The 17,029-nt window shown below is 36.5% G+C and overlaps 1 protein-coding gene across 4 annotated transcripts in view; it reads right to left on the reverse strand.

The window, feature by feature from the left end:
* ZMAT4 (zinc finger matrin-type 4) overlaps positions 1-17,029 on the reverse strand; it is an 803,377-nt gene that overhangs the window by 311,978 nt on the left and 474,370 nt on the right. For all 4 annotated transcript variants that reach the window (XM_051975573.1, XM_051975570.1, XM_051975571.1 and 1 more), the window contains one exon: positions 1,434-1,530. In XM_051975573.1, coding sequence (XP_051831533.1) covers positions 1,434-1,530 — 97 coding nt within the window. The remainder of the gene's footprint in view (positions 1-1,433; positions 1,531-17,029) is intronic.

A 17,029-nucleotide genomic window follows, 5' to 3' on the forward strand; every position in this document is an offset into this window, starting at 1 on the left:
CAAGTCATCAGTACCTTGTGTCTGGGCTATTGCAATATGCTTCTAACTCACCTCCTTTCTTCAAACCCCTTTTGATTGAGTTGCCAAAGTAACATTTCCAGTACCTGAGTTTGACAATCAATCAATCAATCCAGAATAACTTATTAAGCACCAAACATATATGAGGCACAATGTTAGGAGGTGGGGCTGAAAAGTGACCACTTTAGTGCCAAAATCTTTAATGAATAGAATCCTTATGATTCTTAATTAGCTAATAGATTATGATCAAGTTCCTCAGCCTGTCATTCAAATGACAGCTAGAATCTGAATTCTAACTTTTCAGCCTTCTTCACACTATGCTTCTCCACATACCCTATTCCTCAACAACAGAGTGGACTACTCTCTGTTCCCTGAACTCATCAATAGTTTTCGATATTTGCTTAGGCCATATCTCCATATCTCCTTGTTAAAACTCTAATTGACCTTAAAGGCTCAGCTCCATGATCTTCTTTCATCCTATCAGGTAAGAATAAGTCCTCTCTCTTCTAAAAGCACATTATATCTTTTCCTTGAACTTATAATATTCTATTTTGTAGTATAGTTATTTGTGTACTTAACCTCTCTTACTAAAGCAGCTTGCAGTCTCATTTTTATCTGTGTATCTGTCTTCCCACAAAGTGTCTAGCAGAGTGTCACCCACACTCACATGCATAGTATATGTTGAAAAGTGGGTTTGAATATTGGTAAATGTTCATCAAGATCACTTAATTTAATTTTCAGTCTTATTTAAGCCTTAATCTACTCATCATGTATAATAGGAGTTCAATTTTCTTAAATGAATATCACTTCAACAGTTAAAGGATCTCTGATTTCATTGGTGTGGGTACTTTCTTTAACAAAATGGATTCCTTCACACCTCCAGCAGGCAATTTCATTAGTTGTGGATAAAGAAAAATCACCAACTGTCCAACTTCACTGTAATGGGCTCCACCTTCAAAGCCTACTCAAAGGGGTATGTAGAGCCCCAATTATGTTGTGATGAGGATTTGGATGAGACATAAAGGTAGGACTTTATTTTGAAGAAGAAGAAGAATAGAAATAATAGAAATCTTTTAAAAATTACACCTAAGCACAAGATAAGTCTCATCTTCTGGAACTACAGCTTATTCCAATACATGAACTTTGCAAAAATGGCTTCATTGGATGCATTTTACAACAATAATAAACAAGCACCTTTCCTCTGAGTCTTTTCTTGTCTTACTGCTAATTTTTCTTCCCATCTTTTCTATAAAAGGATACACATTTTAATAGAAATGAACGTTTGTATTTCAAGATGTGCACTTCCCCTGCTGTAAGAATACCAGCCAAATGAGATATTAACTCTAGCTTATGTTTTTATAGGCATCCAGATAAATGGAAATTCACAAGGAAACTGAAGAGGGGAAAGTACATACTTGGTCTGGTGTTTCGAGCCTTTCAGGTGGGCATGATACTGTTCTATTGAGTTGAGGGTGACATGACAGATGCTACACGTGTAACTGCGCCTCAGACCTGTGAACACAAAACCAGTAGTTAGGTTACCTTGGTCCCAGCCACCTATCCCCCACTTGTCTTCTGTTTACAACTCAAAAGAGGCATCTGTTTAGTTAACAGGCTCCTGGCAGAACTGGCAAATTCAGCAACTTCCCACACAATGTATCTGAGGGACAATAGGAAGCCTCCCAATCTGTTGTCCTTCCATCAAAATCTTTCCTTTTCCAAATATTATAAAGCATGCAATGTTATTATTAGTCATATATTAAAATCCACTACTATTCTGTTAAATAATTACATCAATATTATATACTGATGATAATTCATATTTATATGATATTTGATAGCTAATGGAATGAGGTAGGCTGCCAAGCAGCAACTCATGTAAAAGACCTTTCGGAGACTTTCCAGGTGCTAGTGTCTTTCCCTTTATAACTAATTCCCTCTAATATCTTTTTGAGATCAATTTATCTCTACATTGTCTCTTTCATTGGAATGTAAGCTCCTTGAGGACCGAGCCCATTTTTGCTTTTTCTTGACATGCCCAGAATTTTAAAAATTGTCAGGAACACAATAAATGCTTAATAAATGCTTACTGATTGACTGAGTTGATTAATGTATCATTATGCCCATTTGATAGAGGAAGAAATTTAAGGTTGTTCAGAAGGGTCACACTGATGGTAGAATGGTAAGAAACTCCAACCCATGTTTCCTGAATCCAAATTCAGGTTGTTCCCACTGTATTATGGTGCCTTAGTCTGGTCCTGCTCCTAAATTTCAGTGTGAATTGAACCCTTTTACATAGCTTTACCACAGTCCATGACATGAGATACATCATCCTGCTACACCAGGGTTGTTTCACATTCCTGAAGGCCAGAAGCAGTTATTTGTAGCCAGTTTACAATGTTTTAAAAATCAATGTTTTAATAATCATTTTTAAAAAATTTCCTGAATTATATGGGTAGAAGATACACAACAGAGTCTATAATATGAGGCAAATGAATGGCTTGTTGTCCATTTCAGTGGACTTTGACAGCCTGGGTTCAAATTCATTTGTTTGTTTTCCTATCTTCAAACTATTGAAAGTATCCCTAGTGATCCCTTTATAATACTTCCAACACTTATAAACCTGAATTATGATACAAAATTGACTGTCTAATATTCACATTTCATCAGCACCCTCTATTCTTCTGATTGGACTCCCTTACTGGAGGTCAAGGCCATAAACTCTTGAGAATCTACTTAAAGAGGGGCTCCCAATATAATTTCTCTCTACTCTTTCCACCACCTATACTGCTTTAAGATTCTTTGGAACTCTCCATTATTCCAGTGTCAGGTTTTTTCTTTCCTTCCCCATCAACTTCATTTTCCTTTTGTGTGTTGTTGCCCCCATTAGATTTTAAGCTCCTTGGGGAAAGGGCATAATATTCTTAAATGCATAAAATGAAAAAAAAAAAAGCATACGATTACAAAGGAAACCATTTATAATGAAATAGTTATCAACATATTTTTTTAAACAAATCCTCCATTAAGAACCCCTATCTAGCTTGGCCTTGGACCTTTTCACTATAAGTCTATTTTCTTTCTAAAATATCACAAGTAACCCAAGATAATGATGGATTTTAGCCCAAAATAATAATGAATATCAACTTTGGTTTATAATAGTAAACATGGATTCATATCTCTAAAGATATTCAAATAAGTAGAAATTCACACAGAAACTGAGGAGGGGAATATATATATATATATATATATATATATATATATATATATATATTCCTCTCCTCAAAACACTACCCAAGTATATATATATACTTGGGTAGTGTTTTGAGTCTTTCAGAGAGGTGATATTGTTATCTTCAGTTGCAGGTAATGTCTTGTAGTTTTCTGACTGCAAATCTAGTTCTCTTTCTATCATCTCACAAGCCTCTCAAAATAATAGTGAACGAGACAGCTAAGAAATGTTATTCCATGAGGATGAACCTTACTTGCACTCCCCCTTACCCTTTGGATTCTACATGAGAAATAATGGTGGAGATCAAATGTAGGTACCATAAGAAATCACAGCCACCACAGCTGGGACTCCTATAGATCTTCTTTCATGCTCAGAATCAGTATATGCCCAAAGTAGTTCTGGGCTCCCTTCCCTGTGAATTTCCTCAACAGTCTTATAATATTTAATGGCGTTTGCTAAGGATAGAGGGCCTCCCGGACAGACTGCAGGCTAAGCAAGGGCCTCTGCATAACCAGTGACAGCTGGGCAGGGTAAAAGACATAAATAGCAATGCTTAAAATGGGCACTTTAAAGAACAGCAACAAATCTAATGGTTTGTCGGCATAGTTACATTCCATTATATTGCTCCTGCTTCTGAAGCCAGAAAGAGGGCACAACAATAAATATTAGGCATTTTATCACAGAGCTACAGAATATGGGGGAATTACTATACAGTGCACCTGAGAAGCTACACAAGGGTTCAGGAGATGACCAACCACATTGGTGAGTGGACTTTCCTCCTACCTTCAACACATCTTATCTTGTATGACTTTGGGCAAGTTGCTTTACTTGTCAAAATCTAAAAAATGGGAACATTAAATATATAGCTGATCTATGTTATAGGACTGTTCTGAGGCTAGGACTTTCAAAGACCAAAAATGCTAAGGGAATGGTGGCTGCTGTTATAATTAACATTATTGGGGCATTGAGGTGGTGCAGTAGATAGAGCATCAGCCCTGAAATCAGGAGGACATGAGATCAAATCTAGCCTCAGACACTTAATACTTCCTAGCTGTGTGATCCTGGGCAAGTTACTTAACCCCAACTGCCTCAGGGGGAAAAAATCATTATTCCTACACTCAGACCTCTTCTGATACATCCCCATGTCTTAGTGCTGTCTTTGGATTCTCAAAGTAGTGAGGTAAGAGGTACAGTGTAATGGAGTAGTGGGGCAGGAGTCAGGAAGACCTAACTTCAATTTATCTTATAAGTTTTGTGACCGTGAGCAATCATTTAACCTTTCTGGGTCAGTTTCCATAGCTGCAAAATGGATATAATAATTGTACCTATTTGACACAGTTGTTGTGAAGATCATAAAATATTTGTAAAGGGCTTGTCACAAAGGGCTGACATATAATAGGTACTTAATAAATGCTTATTCCCTCCCATAAAGGCTATCCCAGTAAATTGTAAGACTTGGCAAATCTTATGAAACTAGAAAACCTTGATTGCAGATTGAGACCAATTGGATCTAATAATCAGAGTCCTCTCTAGCTAAGTAAAAAGACCATTGAGTACTTTTTCATGGCCAAAATGACCCCAAACACCAAGGTATATACAATTATGATGATTTATATTTGTGGAGAGAATTCCTACATCAATGAGACTATTAATCTGTCATTAAATTATGCTGAGAGTTTCCAATGCTAATTAAATAACAGAACCAGGCCCCACCTCTATCCAGTATTAGAAATATATTTATTACTTGAATATTTGTTTTAAAATTCTTCTGGAGATTCTCTATAAGGCTGCAAGTTATAGAACACCACAGTATCAAGAGAAGTGAAGTTAATCCTCCAAAAGACAAGAGAGAGATACTTGGTGAATGGGAACATAGTGAAGTCAATTATAAGTGAGAAATTATCTAGAAAAACATAAGACTGGGAGTGGGTGGGAAATAAGCCTCTTTTATAGCAAGAGATGTATGGTTCATATGCTCCATAGTATCCACACAATGGTAAGATAGTGAGAAGATCCAGCAGTGTCATTACTGTGTCTGTCTCCCAAGGAAATCATAAAGGAGGAAAATGACCCACATGTGCAAAAATATTTGTAAAAGTTCTTTTTATGGTAGCAAAGAATTGAAAAATGAGTAGATGCCCATCAATTGGGGAATGGCTGAACAAATCGAGATATATGAAGGCAATGGAATATTCTTGTTCTATAAAAAATGATGAACAAAATGATTTTAAAAAGGCCTGGAAAGATTTACATGAAGTGATGCTGAGCAAAACAAACAGAACCAGGAGTACATTGTACACAATAACAGCAAGAATGTGTGATGATCAACTATGAAAGACTTGGTTCTTCTCAGTGATTCAGTGATCCAAAGCAATCCTAACAGACTTTAGATAGTTATTTAACTATCTAAATAGTTAGATAGTTAATATCTATCATATATAGATATGTATGTAGATATGTATCTACATCCAGAGAAAGAAGTAAAGAGACTGAATGTAAATCAATCTATGCCATATTCACTTTTTTCCCCCTCTCCCTTGGTTTTTTTTCATTTTGCTGATTTTTCTCCCCTAACATGATTCATAAAGCAATGTGTGTTAAATATAAAGAGATAAATTTAAAAAGAGAGAGAGAGAATGAGAGGAAAGTCCTCAATACTTTAGATAAACCCTATTCCCCATTAGTAGAGGGCCATATGGGAAATAGACATGAGCCCTGCATGGGCTGCAATCTTCATTGATGCAGGGTGTACCCATGTCCATGAGTACCCATGTCATAGAAATATTGAAGTATTTTTTTGTTTGCTTTTTTGTTTTTTTTTTTCCCCTAAGGCAATTGGGATTAAGTGACTTGCCCAGGGTCACACAGCTAGGAAGTGTTACGTGTCTGAGGTCAAATTTGAACTCAGGTCCTCCTGACTTCAGGACTGGTGCTCTATCCATTGTGCCATCTAGCTGCCCTGATATATTGAAGTATTAAAGAAGTATAATTATGATTTTGGGTGATCAGTGCAACTAAATCATCTTGGATTTGAAAAGTTGCTTTCTTCTCAGAAGCTCAAAAGCATTTATTATTAGTAAAACTCAAAAGGACAAATTGTTTATTTGGTTTTATATAAGTACCATTCTCTCTTACCAAAGATCTTAAAGTCAAGTCTAGTCATTTGAGTCATTTGTAACAAAATAGTAGTGTCCATGATACCTCAGGGAAACTTTTAAAGACAAATGTTGTAATGCCTCATTAATCCTCTACAAAACTTTGCAGCAGATTTTTCTCAGATTGCTGATATCTCTACCACCAAATATGCATTTGCATTGCATAGGTATCTCTTTTCTTGAATATAGAGGTTCACTTTCAAAAGCAAGAAAGTGAAGCTTTGTTTCAAGAAATATTTTTGAAAACATGAGTGAAAAAGAAACATTTTCTGTCTGCTTTAACCTCCCGCAGAACTGAAAATTATCACTACCACCCCCTATTATTCATTCTCCAAGCAATATAGTTAACCCAGGTTGCATTGTAAACAGATTTGGGTACAAATCCTGCTATTCTTCTGGTGTTGATAAAGAATAAGACTTTATTGTCCAGGCCCCATAGCCAAGGAAACAAGTTGTCTCCCCTATCCAATCTAATGTGTGAAAATTCCATCAGTCTCCTTGCCCACTGTGACTTAATGAATGGCTCAGCTCTTAACACAAAGACATTCATTATTTTCTGGGTCTCATTTCCCCAGTGTAGCCAGTGAGCTGTAGAGGAACTCTGGGTTGCTCCAAGTTCCCACTGCACAACTCTGCCTCCAAGCACTGACCAGTAGGTACTCAATAGTCAGTTAAACACAAGTACATATGTTTTTAAAAATCACGCTTTTAACAACTTTTTAAAATAAAAAAAAAAAGAAATAGGAAGAAAACAAAATCACTGCAGCCTGAGGAGTCACTGCCAACCCAAGCAAAGCCTAAAGCAGAAGAAATGTTCTCTCTATAGTTAAATTGCTATTTAGATATGCTAGATGTCTGATCTAATAAATGATGAAGAGATGGTCTATATAGGGGGAAAAGTTGTAGTTCTCTCCTTTTTTAAATTACAAAATTGGAATAGGACTTTAAAGATAGTCAAATCCAACATCATTATTTTACAGAGGAGGGAAACTGAAAGGTTCAGAGGTAACAGAAAGGTAACAGAAAGAATAAGGGTAACAAAAGTGGCTTCTCATGCAAATAGCTAGAGGGTTAGTCTTAAAGTCAAACCATTGGGTTGAAATCATGCTTCTGACACATACTGGCTGTAGAAACACATATATAGTTCGTCACTTAATCTCTCAGTGTTTCATTGACTACAAGTTACAAAGAAGTTTCCTGTCTTCATTGGGGGAAGCATTCTCATAATGAGAATTCCACTTTCAGATGAAATCATGGATCTCAACCATAAAACAAGAATTCACCTATATAGGATAATTAAGTCTTTACAAAGCACTTTCCTCACAGCGACTCTGGGAGGAAGGTATTGTAAAATTTATTATTGGCACTTTACAGATGGGGAAATTAAGACTCAAAGAAGTGATGAGTTTTACCAAAAGTGTAAGACCTTATATTAGAACCCAGATTTTTCCTGAATAGTCCAATGTGCAACACACTATGCCTTGTTTTCCTTCATTGTACATATGAAAAATTAACTTTAAGTGCCTTTTATGTTTAAAAGAGAATGCTAAGTGGAAGGGACTCAAAAATGAAATACATTCTCATTTTTGATGTTGCTGAGACAGTGTGATATAGGGATTTGATTCGAATTGTGGTTCTGTCATGTGAGCTTTATAATTTGGAGCAATCAATTTCCCCTCTCTGGGTCTCATATAGATAAATGGAGTTGGAGGTGGTATGGGGTAGGGGAGTATTGTACTTGATTATTTCCAACTTCCTTTCCAGTTCCGTAGTCTATTGTGCTAAATGTAAAAACTGCCTGCAAATCACTCTGAACAATTTCTTTCTCTTTTTTATCACACATAAACATGTCAGTTCAGCAGGACCTAGAGAAAATAATAGATCACATTTACATATTGCTTTCAGTTTTATAAAGCATTTTCTTAATAAGAAGGAATTTTTCCTCAAACTCACTTTTCTTCCTTGCTTCCCTATTTTATTATGGACATCACCCTTCTATGTCTGCAAAATGGGAATCATCCTCATGCTTTGTTACTTCTACAGAATAAGCCAATTGTCTGGTCATACCCATCTCTTTTTCTCCTTTCACATAAATGCTGCCCTAATTCAAGCCCTCACCTCTCACTGTCATAAGTTTCCTAATACTCTTTTTGACTCATCTCTGCCAACTGTATCTTTTGTGCAATCCAAAGTCATTGTTTTTAAAGCTCATCATATTTGACCATTTCTTTACTTCAGTGACTCACTATTACCTGTAAGATCATATCAAATTCCCTTGTTTAACATTTAAAGCCTTTCAGAGTCTGGCTCCAATTTACTTTTAAGCCTTATTATAAATGTTTATAAAGAGCCAAACTAATCCTCTTGCCTTTTCTCGTACATGTCACAACATCTCCCAACTCTGTGCATTTGCACTGGCTGGCTTCTATCTCTGGAATACATTCCCTCAATGTCTCTACTTTTTAAAATCCCTAATGTTCTTCCATCATAAAAATCGATCTTACATTTATAGTGTGATTGTTGTTTGTCCTTCCTTCTTGAACATTGTAATTGTATTGTATTCCAGAGGAATTGAGGTAGAAGAGAGATTAGAGATTTTTTAATATTTTATTTGAAAGAGAGAGATTGTGCTGGGGGCATGCTGCTCCTGAGGCTGATGTCCAAAGTATCCAGCCGCTAATATGTGTTTTCCCATGAAGCATATATACACACATGACTCCAAGCTACCAGAGGGTAGACTGAGGCAAGGGCAGAGTCAGAGCACTGTGAGCAGTCTGGTTCCGACAGGGTGAGGGGAGGCACCGGATATTCTGACAAATTGGGATAAAGAAGAATAATGACAGATTAGGGGCAGGGGCTGGACATTCTGATAAGTAGAAAAGGGCTGGGGTCATGATATGTAAGACAGAAGGTCTTTCTCCTTATCTGGATCATCATGATTAGGAGGGAGGGGTGTTGTTGCAGGACTGAACAGAACAATTAGGAACTGAGGCAGAACAATTCAGGGAAACCGAGGCAGGACAATTTAGGGAAACTGAGTCAGGACAATAAAAGGGAACTGTGGCACAACATTATGAAATCAGGGATATGCTATTATGATATGCAAATGAATTGGATGAATTGTCCAAAGTCACCAGCTTCACTTTCTCCTCCAGTGGGAAGGTCTGGATACACACACACACACACACACACACATTGCTTCCTCCAATAAAATGTTACTTCTCAAGAGTAGGGACTCTTTCTTTTTTACCTTTCTATTCCCTATGCCAAGCACAGTGCCTGACACATAGCAAATTCCTAATGTAACCCCAGTCCCAAAGCCTATTGACCTGATACTATCTTCTTGGTGTAGAACAAGCTTGCATGGGATATGGGGTGGAGTTGTGAACAGGAGAGAAATTTAGTATCTCCAGTTTTTTTTTTTTTTTTTTTTTTTATATCTTCTTTGAGTTCAAGCATCTCTTGGGTTTTATAGTCACTCAAGTGATTTCCAGCTTCAAGAGATAAGGTAAATGAAGCCAGGTTCACTTTAAAAGCCTGAGTAGAAGACTCTGGGAAGACATGAGAGGAGCTAGCAGTCTTCATGATGTCTTTGTCCCCACTTGCTGCACTAAAAACTGTGGCATTTCTCTTTGGGTGAGATCCAGGACCTTATCTCTTGGGTGAGCTCCCAATGGTTGAGCTCCTTCTTTCCCAATGAAAGAGCTCCCTTAATCTCTATTGTATTCTCCTATATATATCTTCTCTGATTTCCATTTTGCTATCTGGATAAATGGCTTTTTTTGCTACTCAATATGTGTGTTCATCATAGAAGTGGTATTTGGTAGAAAGGGAGTTAAACCTTGTGTATGGGATGGTGGCAATGACTAAAACAATCAGAAGTACGAATATGAGTGCAAGAAAAAAATTCTTTCTTTCTCATGAGAAAAGTACACAATATCTAACACACAAAGCATGGCTTTAAACAGAGACACACCCACAAGCACGGGGAAGTCTTTTTTATTCCTTAATGCAAGGTCCCCTCCCCAGGCCCCCTAACTCCTTTCCCCATTGGCTAGGGTTTCTAAAGCAGTTGCTCAAAATGTGAGGTAAGAAAAACTGAGGCTCTCAAATGCTAAACAGAGCCAGGTATTTCCCAGTCAATCCAGTCCCTGCCCTCAAAGAGCTTACATGCCAGGAGCAAAAAGAAACATTTTCTCCCCCCTGATTACAAAACCCAGTCCCTGCCCCTAAGGAACTTATGTTGTGCCACAGGTCCCTTTTAATGTCCTGACCCAGTTTCTCTAATTGTCTTATTTAGTTACTCTGCCTCAGGTTATAACCTTTCCCTCTTAATGTTTGATGAGATAAAGGTTTTATATCTTTAGGCTAAAATCATTCCTTCTTAATGTTTGACAGGATAAAGGTCTATCCATTTTAGACATTATTAGAATATCAGTAACCTCTCTAGTACCTCCCTCCATTATGTCATTCTAGGTGCCTCCCCCCACTAGGTTATCCCCATCCAGGTACCTCCCCTATTATGTCATTGTTCTTGTTATCCTATAAAAGAGGCTTGCTGTCCAATTGTTCTCTAATTTCTATCCTGCTTCAGTTTTTCTGGCATTACATTTACATTCTTACATTTGCCCTCCAATGTCCCCTGTGGGCTTCACTTTTCTAATCTAAATTTCATTTCTACACTTTTATTTTTATAACTATGGAAACCAAATAAATGCCCATCTATTTCTCATGCTTGGATATAAAGTGTAAAGTATTGTTCCCTCAATAATGGACAGTAATCACAAGTTAGATTGAACTTGAAAATCATATCCCCTAGACAAACAATATTTAATAATATTTCTAGTCCAATGCTCCCCACCCTGTCTGAGGAAAATATTGTGGCCAAGAATCTTGCTCCAACCTGCTCCTTCTCCTCTTGGAAGGAATTAAAATATTGCTCGGACAAGAGTAAGTAAGAGCAGTAGCTAGGGATGTGTATTCTGCCTCTGCCATGTTACATATGGTGAATAGCTCTTGCTACATGTGGGCTATGTGACACTATTAAACATTTATTGATTGAATTTTTGATTAATTAAAAAGCATTTGAGATTCACAGAACAAGAATTATTATGCTCATTTTACAGATTGAGAAATTGAGGTCCTGAGAAATGTGATTTTATCCAATTATCATTCAGCATCATAGATGGCAAATGAAATCTTTTGGCTCCAACTTTCACAGAATGTCACAAATGGGGTAAAAAACATACTAGTGCTTTCCACTTCCCTGTAAATGTCCCTCCCTTTCCTTCTGTATCTAAACTCCATTTCTGCTCAGAGCTTTTTCATGCAATCAAAACCCCATCAACTATTTTCTTTGTTATCTGATAAAGGCCTAAGCTGTTACATCTCCTTAGGGTGTTTGCATTTTAATAGGGAATTCCAGAAGATTGAAAAGCCTTGTAGGACCAAAAGAATAAACTTCTTCATAGCTGGCACTTAGATGCTTTGGCAGGCCAGCAGGAGAGAAATTTCAGTCAAGGGAGTCTTCATGGTGCCCCTAAAATCATTCTACCTGGGTGGCTGCCTATTCTACCCCTTCATGAGCACTGACACACACACATTACCATTGTCACATAATAAATCTCCATTGCAATCTCTCTATTAATACAGTTCCACTCTAAGGGACATTCCCCTGTATTGAAACCCTCATTAATATGGAGTTGCTTCATAGCATAATAAGAATAATGGCATTTGCTGTTTACAGGTACCAGCTCAATCTTCTTTGATCAATAATGTAACTGAGGTTAAAAGAATTATATATTTTATAGATGGAAGAGAAAAAGAAGAAAAATCTAACCTGTCTACATTATGTAAGTAAATACAATGTGTGAAGTCTAGAAAATTATAGTCAGTCAATAAATTCTAAATAAATTAAGAACTGAGTATATAAGAAACAAAGAGAGGCACTGGGAAAGTATCCACCATTTTGAGAGGAATAAAAAACAGAGCTCAGAGATTACCAACTGATATTGAATCAAATCAATGAGATTCCTCTGGGATCAAGAAAAACAAGTCCAATCTCTCTTTTAAGTGAGAATTAATTAAGTGAGCAATTGCAAGAAGGCACCCATCACATCTTGCCTAAGTCTTCTTTTCTCCTTAAATGTGCCCTGTTTCTTCCTCACATCCTTCCATAGACTCATTTTCAGTATCTTTCCCATTCTAGTTATTTTCTGGACAAATTCTAATGTCATTGTCTTTTTTGAAATGTGGTATTCAGAACTAATTTTCAAGATTCCAATTCTGGATGCCATTTTTTCTATTTCTTTTAAAGACAGTGTGGTAGAGTGGCTAAAGGGAATTGATGACTTTTAGACAGCTCTAACATTCTAAAATCAGATACTATTTTTTTTAGGAAAGAAATTGTGGGGAAACTTTTTCAAACTGACTAGGAGACTTGAATAATACCCAGTGGAATTTTTTTTTTTAAAGAAACATAAAACTATTTCCTCTGACCATCAAGGGAGAAGGAATGAGAAAATTGGTAGTAATGGTTGAATTTCATGGAGATTTTAAACAATTTATCCCAAATTTATATGTTAAAATATAAAACATGCACCTTAAAAAAGAAAAAAAATCTGGGATGTTTGAAGAGGGCATAATGTTTTCATTTCAGGTGCTCTCTGAGGAAATACATTGTATAATGATTGAAAGAGCAGCAGTAGATTCCTATGGGAAGCATTGTGTGTTAAAGAAGTGAAAATTCCCTAGCTAGAAAAAACTTTGTTCATATGTACAACCAAACGTCATTCAAGACACTGTCAACTAACCAAGTGGATTTTCATCCTGTTATTTCTGTCATCCTAATAATAAAATTAGAGCCATTCTATGCTGATTTTCAGGCAGCATATGGACCACAAATATCAATAACATTTTATTAATGAATAAACTGAGAGCCAGAGAAACTAAATGATCTCCCCAAGGTCACTCCGTGGTAGAAATAGGATTCAAACAGTTTCTCAAATTCTAAATCCAACACCCTTTCCCCTCATCTCCCACTATGCCTACCTTTGATATGGTGATAAAGGAGAAGGAGACTAAAAAATCATTAATTAAATCAGAAATAATTAATGAGATTCATGATTTTTCTCAGCCTTGGCTCTCCAACTATGCACATTATAACTACTCTTCACCTTAGCAAACCCTCTTCCTGAGATAGTACAGACAAAACAAATTTTAAAAATCATCACCTGATGACCAATTGTAGGAATGATCCTGTCAGCACTTAACTAAGCAGTCCTAGGATGATTGGAAACACAGCCATGATGGAGAAGTAAAAAAATAGGAAAAAATAACTTGATTTACAATGAGAAAACTTAAGTTTGACTTGCAGCAAGCTACTTATCTTCTCATTCTTCTTTAAGCTGCACTCCAGACCTTCTTTATTATACCCTGATTCTTCATTCTGAAGTCTTACTCCAAATTTGGAAGTACTCTCTTTCCCCATCAGGCTCTCTCTCTCTCTCTCTCTCTCTCAAATGCTCCATTTAATAAGGATGTCCAGGCCAGTCATGCTTTATTCCTCTCCAGAGTGCACTCCACACTTCCTCTACATTGTTTTCTTGTAGGAGTATACCTTTGCTCTCAATACCACTTTTTAAAAATTCCCTTTTAAGTATTGTCTTCCCCTTAGAATCCAGAAGGCAAGGACTCTTATTTGTTTCTACTTTTATTTGTATTACTAGCATTTAGCACAGTGCTTGGCACATGGTGAACATTTAATAAATGCTTGTCAACTCTAAATCTACCTAGAGGAACTCTACTTAGTAAATTTCTCCCTCCATAAGAGGAAGAGAGCTGGACTGATTATTTTTTCCCCCAGCTCTAAATATTATGATATATTACTGTGTCTTTTCAGCTTGGTAGAAATCATCAGACCTTGTGTTCCTTTCACAGAATCTTTCCATAGTGCCCATAGTCAAATCTGATGAGGTTAAAGAGGCACTATGAGTGGTAAATATGAAATAGATGGAGAGCAATAGATTGTAAAAAGAATATTATATAAAATAGCATAATAGAGATTCAGTTTGCAACATAGAGCAACCGTGACAAGCCATCTATCACAAGATACAAAGGAGTGTTATTTATTATGTGAATTAACACACAGGAGTTAGTAAGGAAAGAGGTTTTAACAATTAACAAGGGGAAAGACAAGTTCCCTGGTGGAACTCACAATTAATCAAGAGGAAGAAGTCCTTAGAAGGACAATACTAAAAAGTGAGAGTACTCCAATAGGGGGCTAAATCCATAGAAAAGTTAAGCAGACTAATGCCAAACGGAGTTACAAGGAAATGAAATTACATCATTAACTGGTGGGCTACCCCTGAAAGAGATTTGGCAAAGATTTACACTAGGGGAAGATGTTTTTAGGGGAAATATTATAATAGCAGAGAAACTGAGGCAAGACAGAGATGGATTTTAATCTTTTAATGTGGAGAGTTTAGGCAAGCCGATCAAGATGGGACTCTTGTCCAAGGCATTTCAGCCCAGGAGGGAGGCAGGAAACTTATATAGAGTTTTAGCTAACTAGGATTTAACAAAGGCAGATAAGGGGAGGTAGAATACTGAGGGGATGGACAAGCCATAATTCCAGGAAAGGATCATAACTTAATTCTGACAGGATAGGGGTCAAAATTAGAAGGTCTCAGAAAGGAGACAGCGAGGTGAGAGCAATACCAAAAAAATTTAGTTTGGCTGTGCATACCCTTTGATGCAGGAGTATTTCTACTGAGCTTATATCCTAAAGAGATCTTAAAGGAGGGGAAGGGACCCACATGTGCAAAAGTGTTTGTGTCAGCCCTTTTTATAGTGGCCAGAAACTGGAAACTGAGTGGATGCCCATCAATTGGAGAATGGATGAATAAGTTATGTTAAGTGAATGTTATGGAATATTAATGTTTTGTAAGAAATGACCAGCAGGATGATTTCATAGGTCTTGGAGAGATTTGTTACATGAACAGATGCTGAGTGAAGTAAATGGAACCAGGAGATCATTGTACATGGCAACAACAAGGTTGTGCAGTGATCAATTCTGATGGATGTAGCTCTCGTCAACAACGAAATGAGGCCAGTTCCAATTGTTTAGTGATGAAAAGAGTCATCTAACCCAGAGAGAGGAACTGAGTGTGGACCACAACATAACATTCTCACTCTTATTGTTGTTGTTTGCTTGCATTTTGTTTTCTTTCTCATTTTTTTTCTTCTTTTTGATTTTTCTGTGCAGCCATATTTGTTGAAATATGTATAGGAGAATTGCACATATTTAACATATATTGGATCACTTGCCATGTCGGGAAGGGGGTAAGGGAAAGGGAGGGAAAAAAAAAATTAAAACATAAGGTTTTGTAAGAGTGAGTGTTGAAAATTATTCATTTGTATATATTTTGAAATTAAAAAGCTTTAATTAAAAATTTTTAGTTTGGGAATTTGCAAATTCTTATAGTCAGATGTTAGTCACTATTTTGGAATTTTTCTTCCTCTCCTTTGTAGTAGTTCTAGAGTAGTGTTCTGCAGAGTGAGGGTCTAAGCCATCAGTGGAATTTCTGCCTTACTATGACCATCCATTCCTACCCAGATCAAAAGGAATTTTCCTTGTAGGTCTTGGGGCCCAAAATTTCTTTAATTTAGTGAGAATGCATGGAGTGTAATAGGTGCTTAAGAAATGTTCATTTAAATTTCTTGAATGGAATTTAAACTTGGAGCAGTGGGCCAATTGCAGAGATATAGTTTTCATCTCAGAAGACTTCCAGATAATTAGTGCTGCATAAAAGTGGAATTCAAGTCATGGAACTTTTTATCAGGCCATTGTGAACACAAAACTAAAAGTGAAACCCTTTTGAAGATGTAATGATCTTCTAATCTAGAAAAAAAGAAACAATGTGTCTATTTAAAGCAAAAGTTCTTTTTTTTTTTTTAATTAGTTTTTTCTTTCTTTATTTTGATGAGGAAATTGGGGTTAAGTGACTTGCCCAGCGTCACATAGCTAGGAAGTATTAAGTGTGAGGCCAAATTTGAACTCAGATGTTCCTAATTTTAGGACTGGTGCTCTATCCACTACATCAACTAGCTGTCCCTAGAGCAGAAGCTCTTAATCTGTGTTTTCATTTGTCAGTTGAATTATGCTTATGAATCTCTTTCTCAGAATAATCTTTTTAAATGCATAAAACAGAAACTATACAAAAGATTACAAAAAGCTAATGAAAACAAAAGTGAATTTTCCCCTATCTAAATTCATCAGCCTCCTAAAATTTATCCATAGAATCTTAAGGAGATTCCAAGTTTAGAACCTCTAAAGGTTCTTAGAAGAATAACCAAGGATTAAAAATAGATATTAGCTAATTTTAGGGAGAAGGCACTTATAACAGGAGAATTTAGGAAGAGGATTTAGGAAACTTAAAGGAAACTAGAAATTCTGAAAAGTGGAAGTGAGGAGAAAGTAAAATATAAGCATTGAGGAGAGTCACTAAAAAAGAGAATGAAACAAGAGATAAGAAGCATTTAACAAGAAAGCAATATGGTTAGACCATAATATTCTTTTTTTTCCCCCTAAAGCAATTGGGGGGTTAAGTGACTTGCCCAGGGTCAC

Source organism: Antechinus flavipes, chromosome 2 (genome assembly GCF_016432865.1).
Source record: "Antechinus flavipes isolate AdamAnt ecotype Samford, QLD, Australia chromosome 2, AdamAnt_v2, whole genome shotgun sequence".
Taxonomy (NCBI): Eukaryota; Metazoa; Chordata; class Mammalia; order Dasyuromorphia; family Dasyuridae; genus Antechinus; species Antechinus flavipes.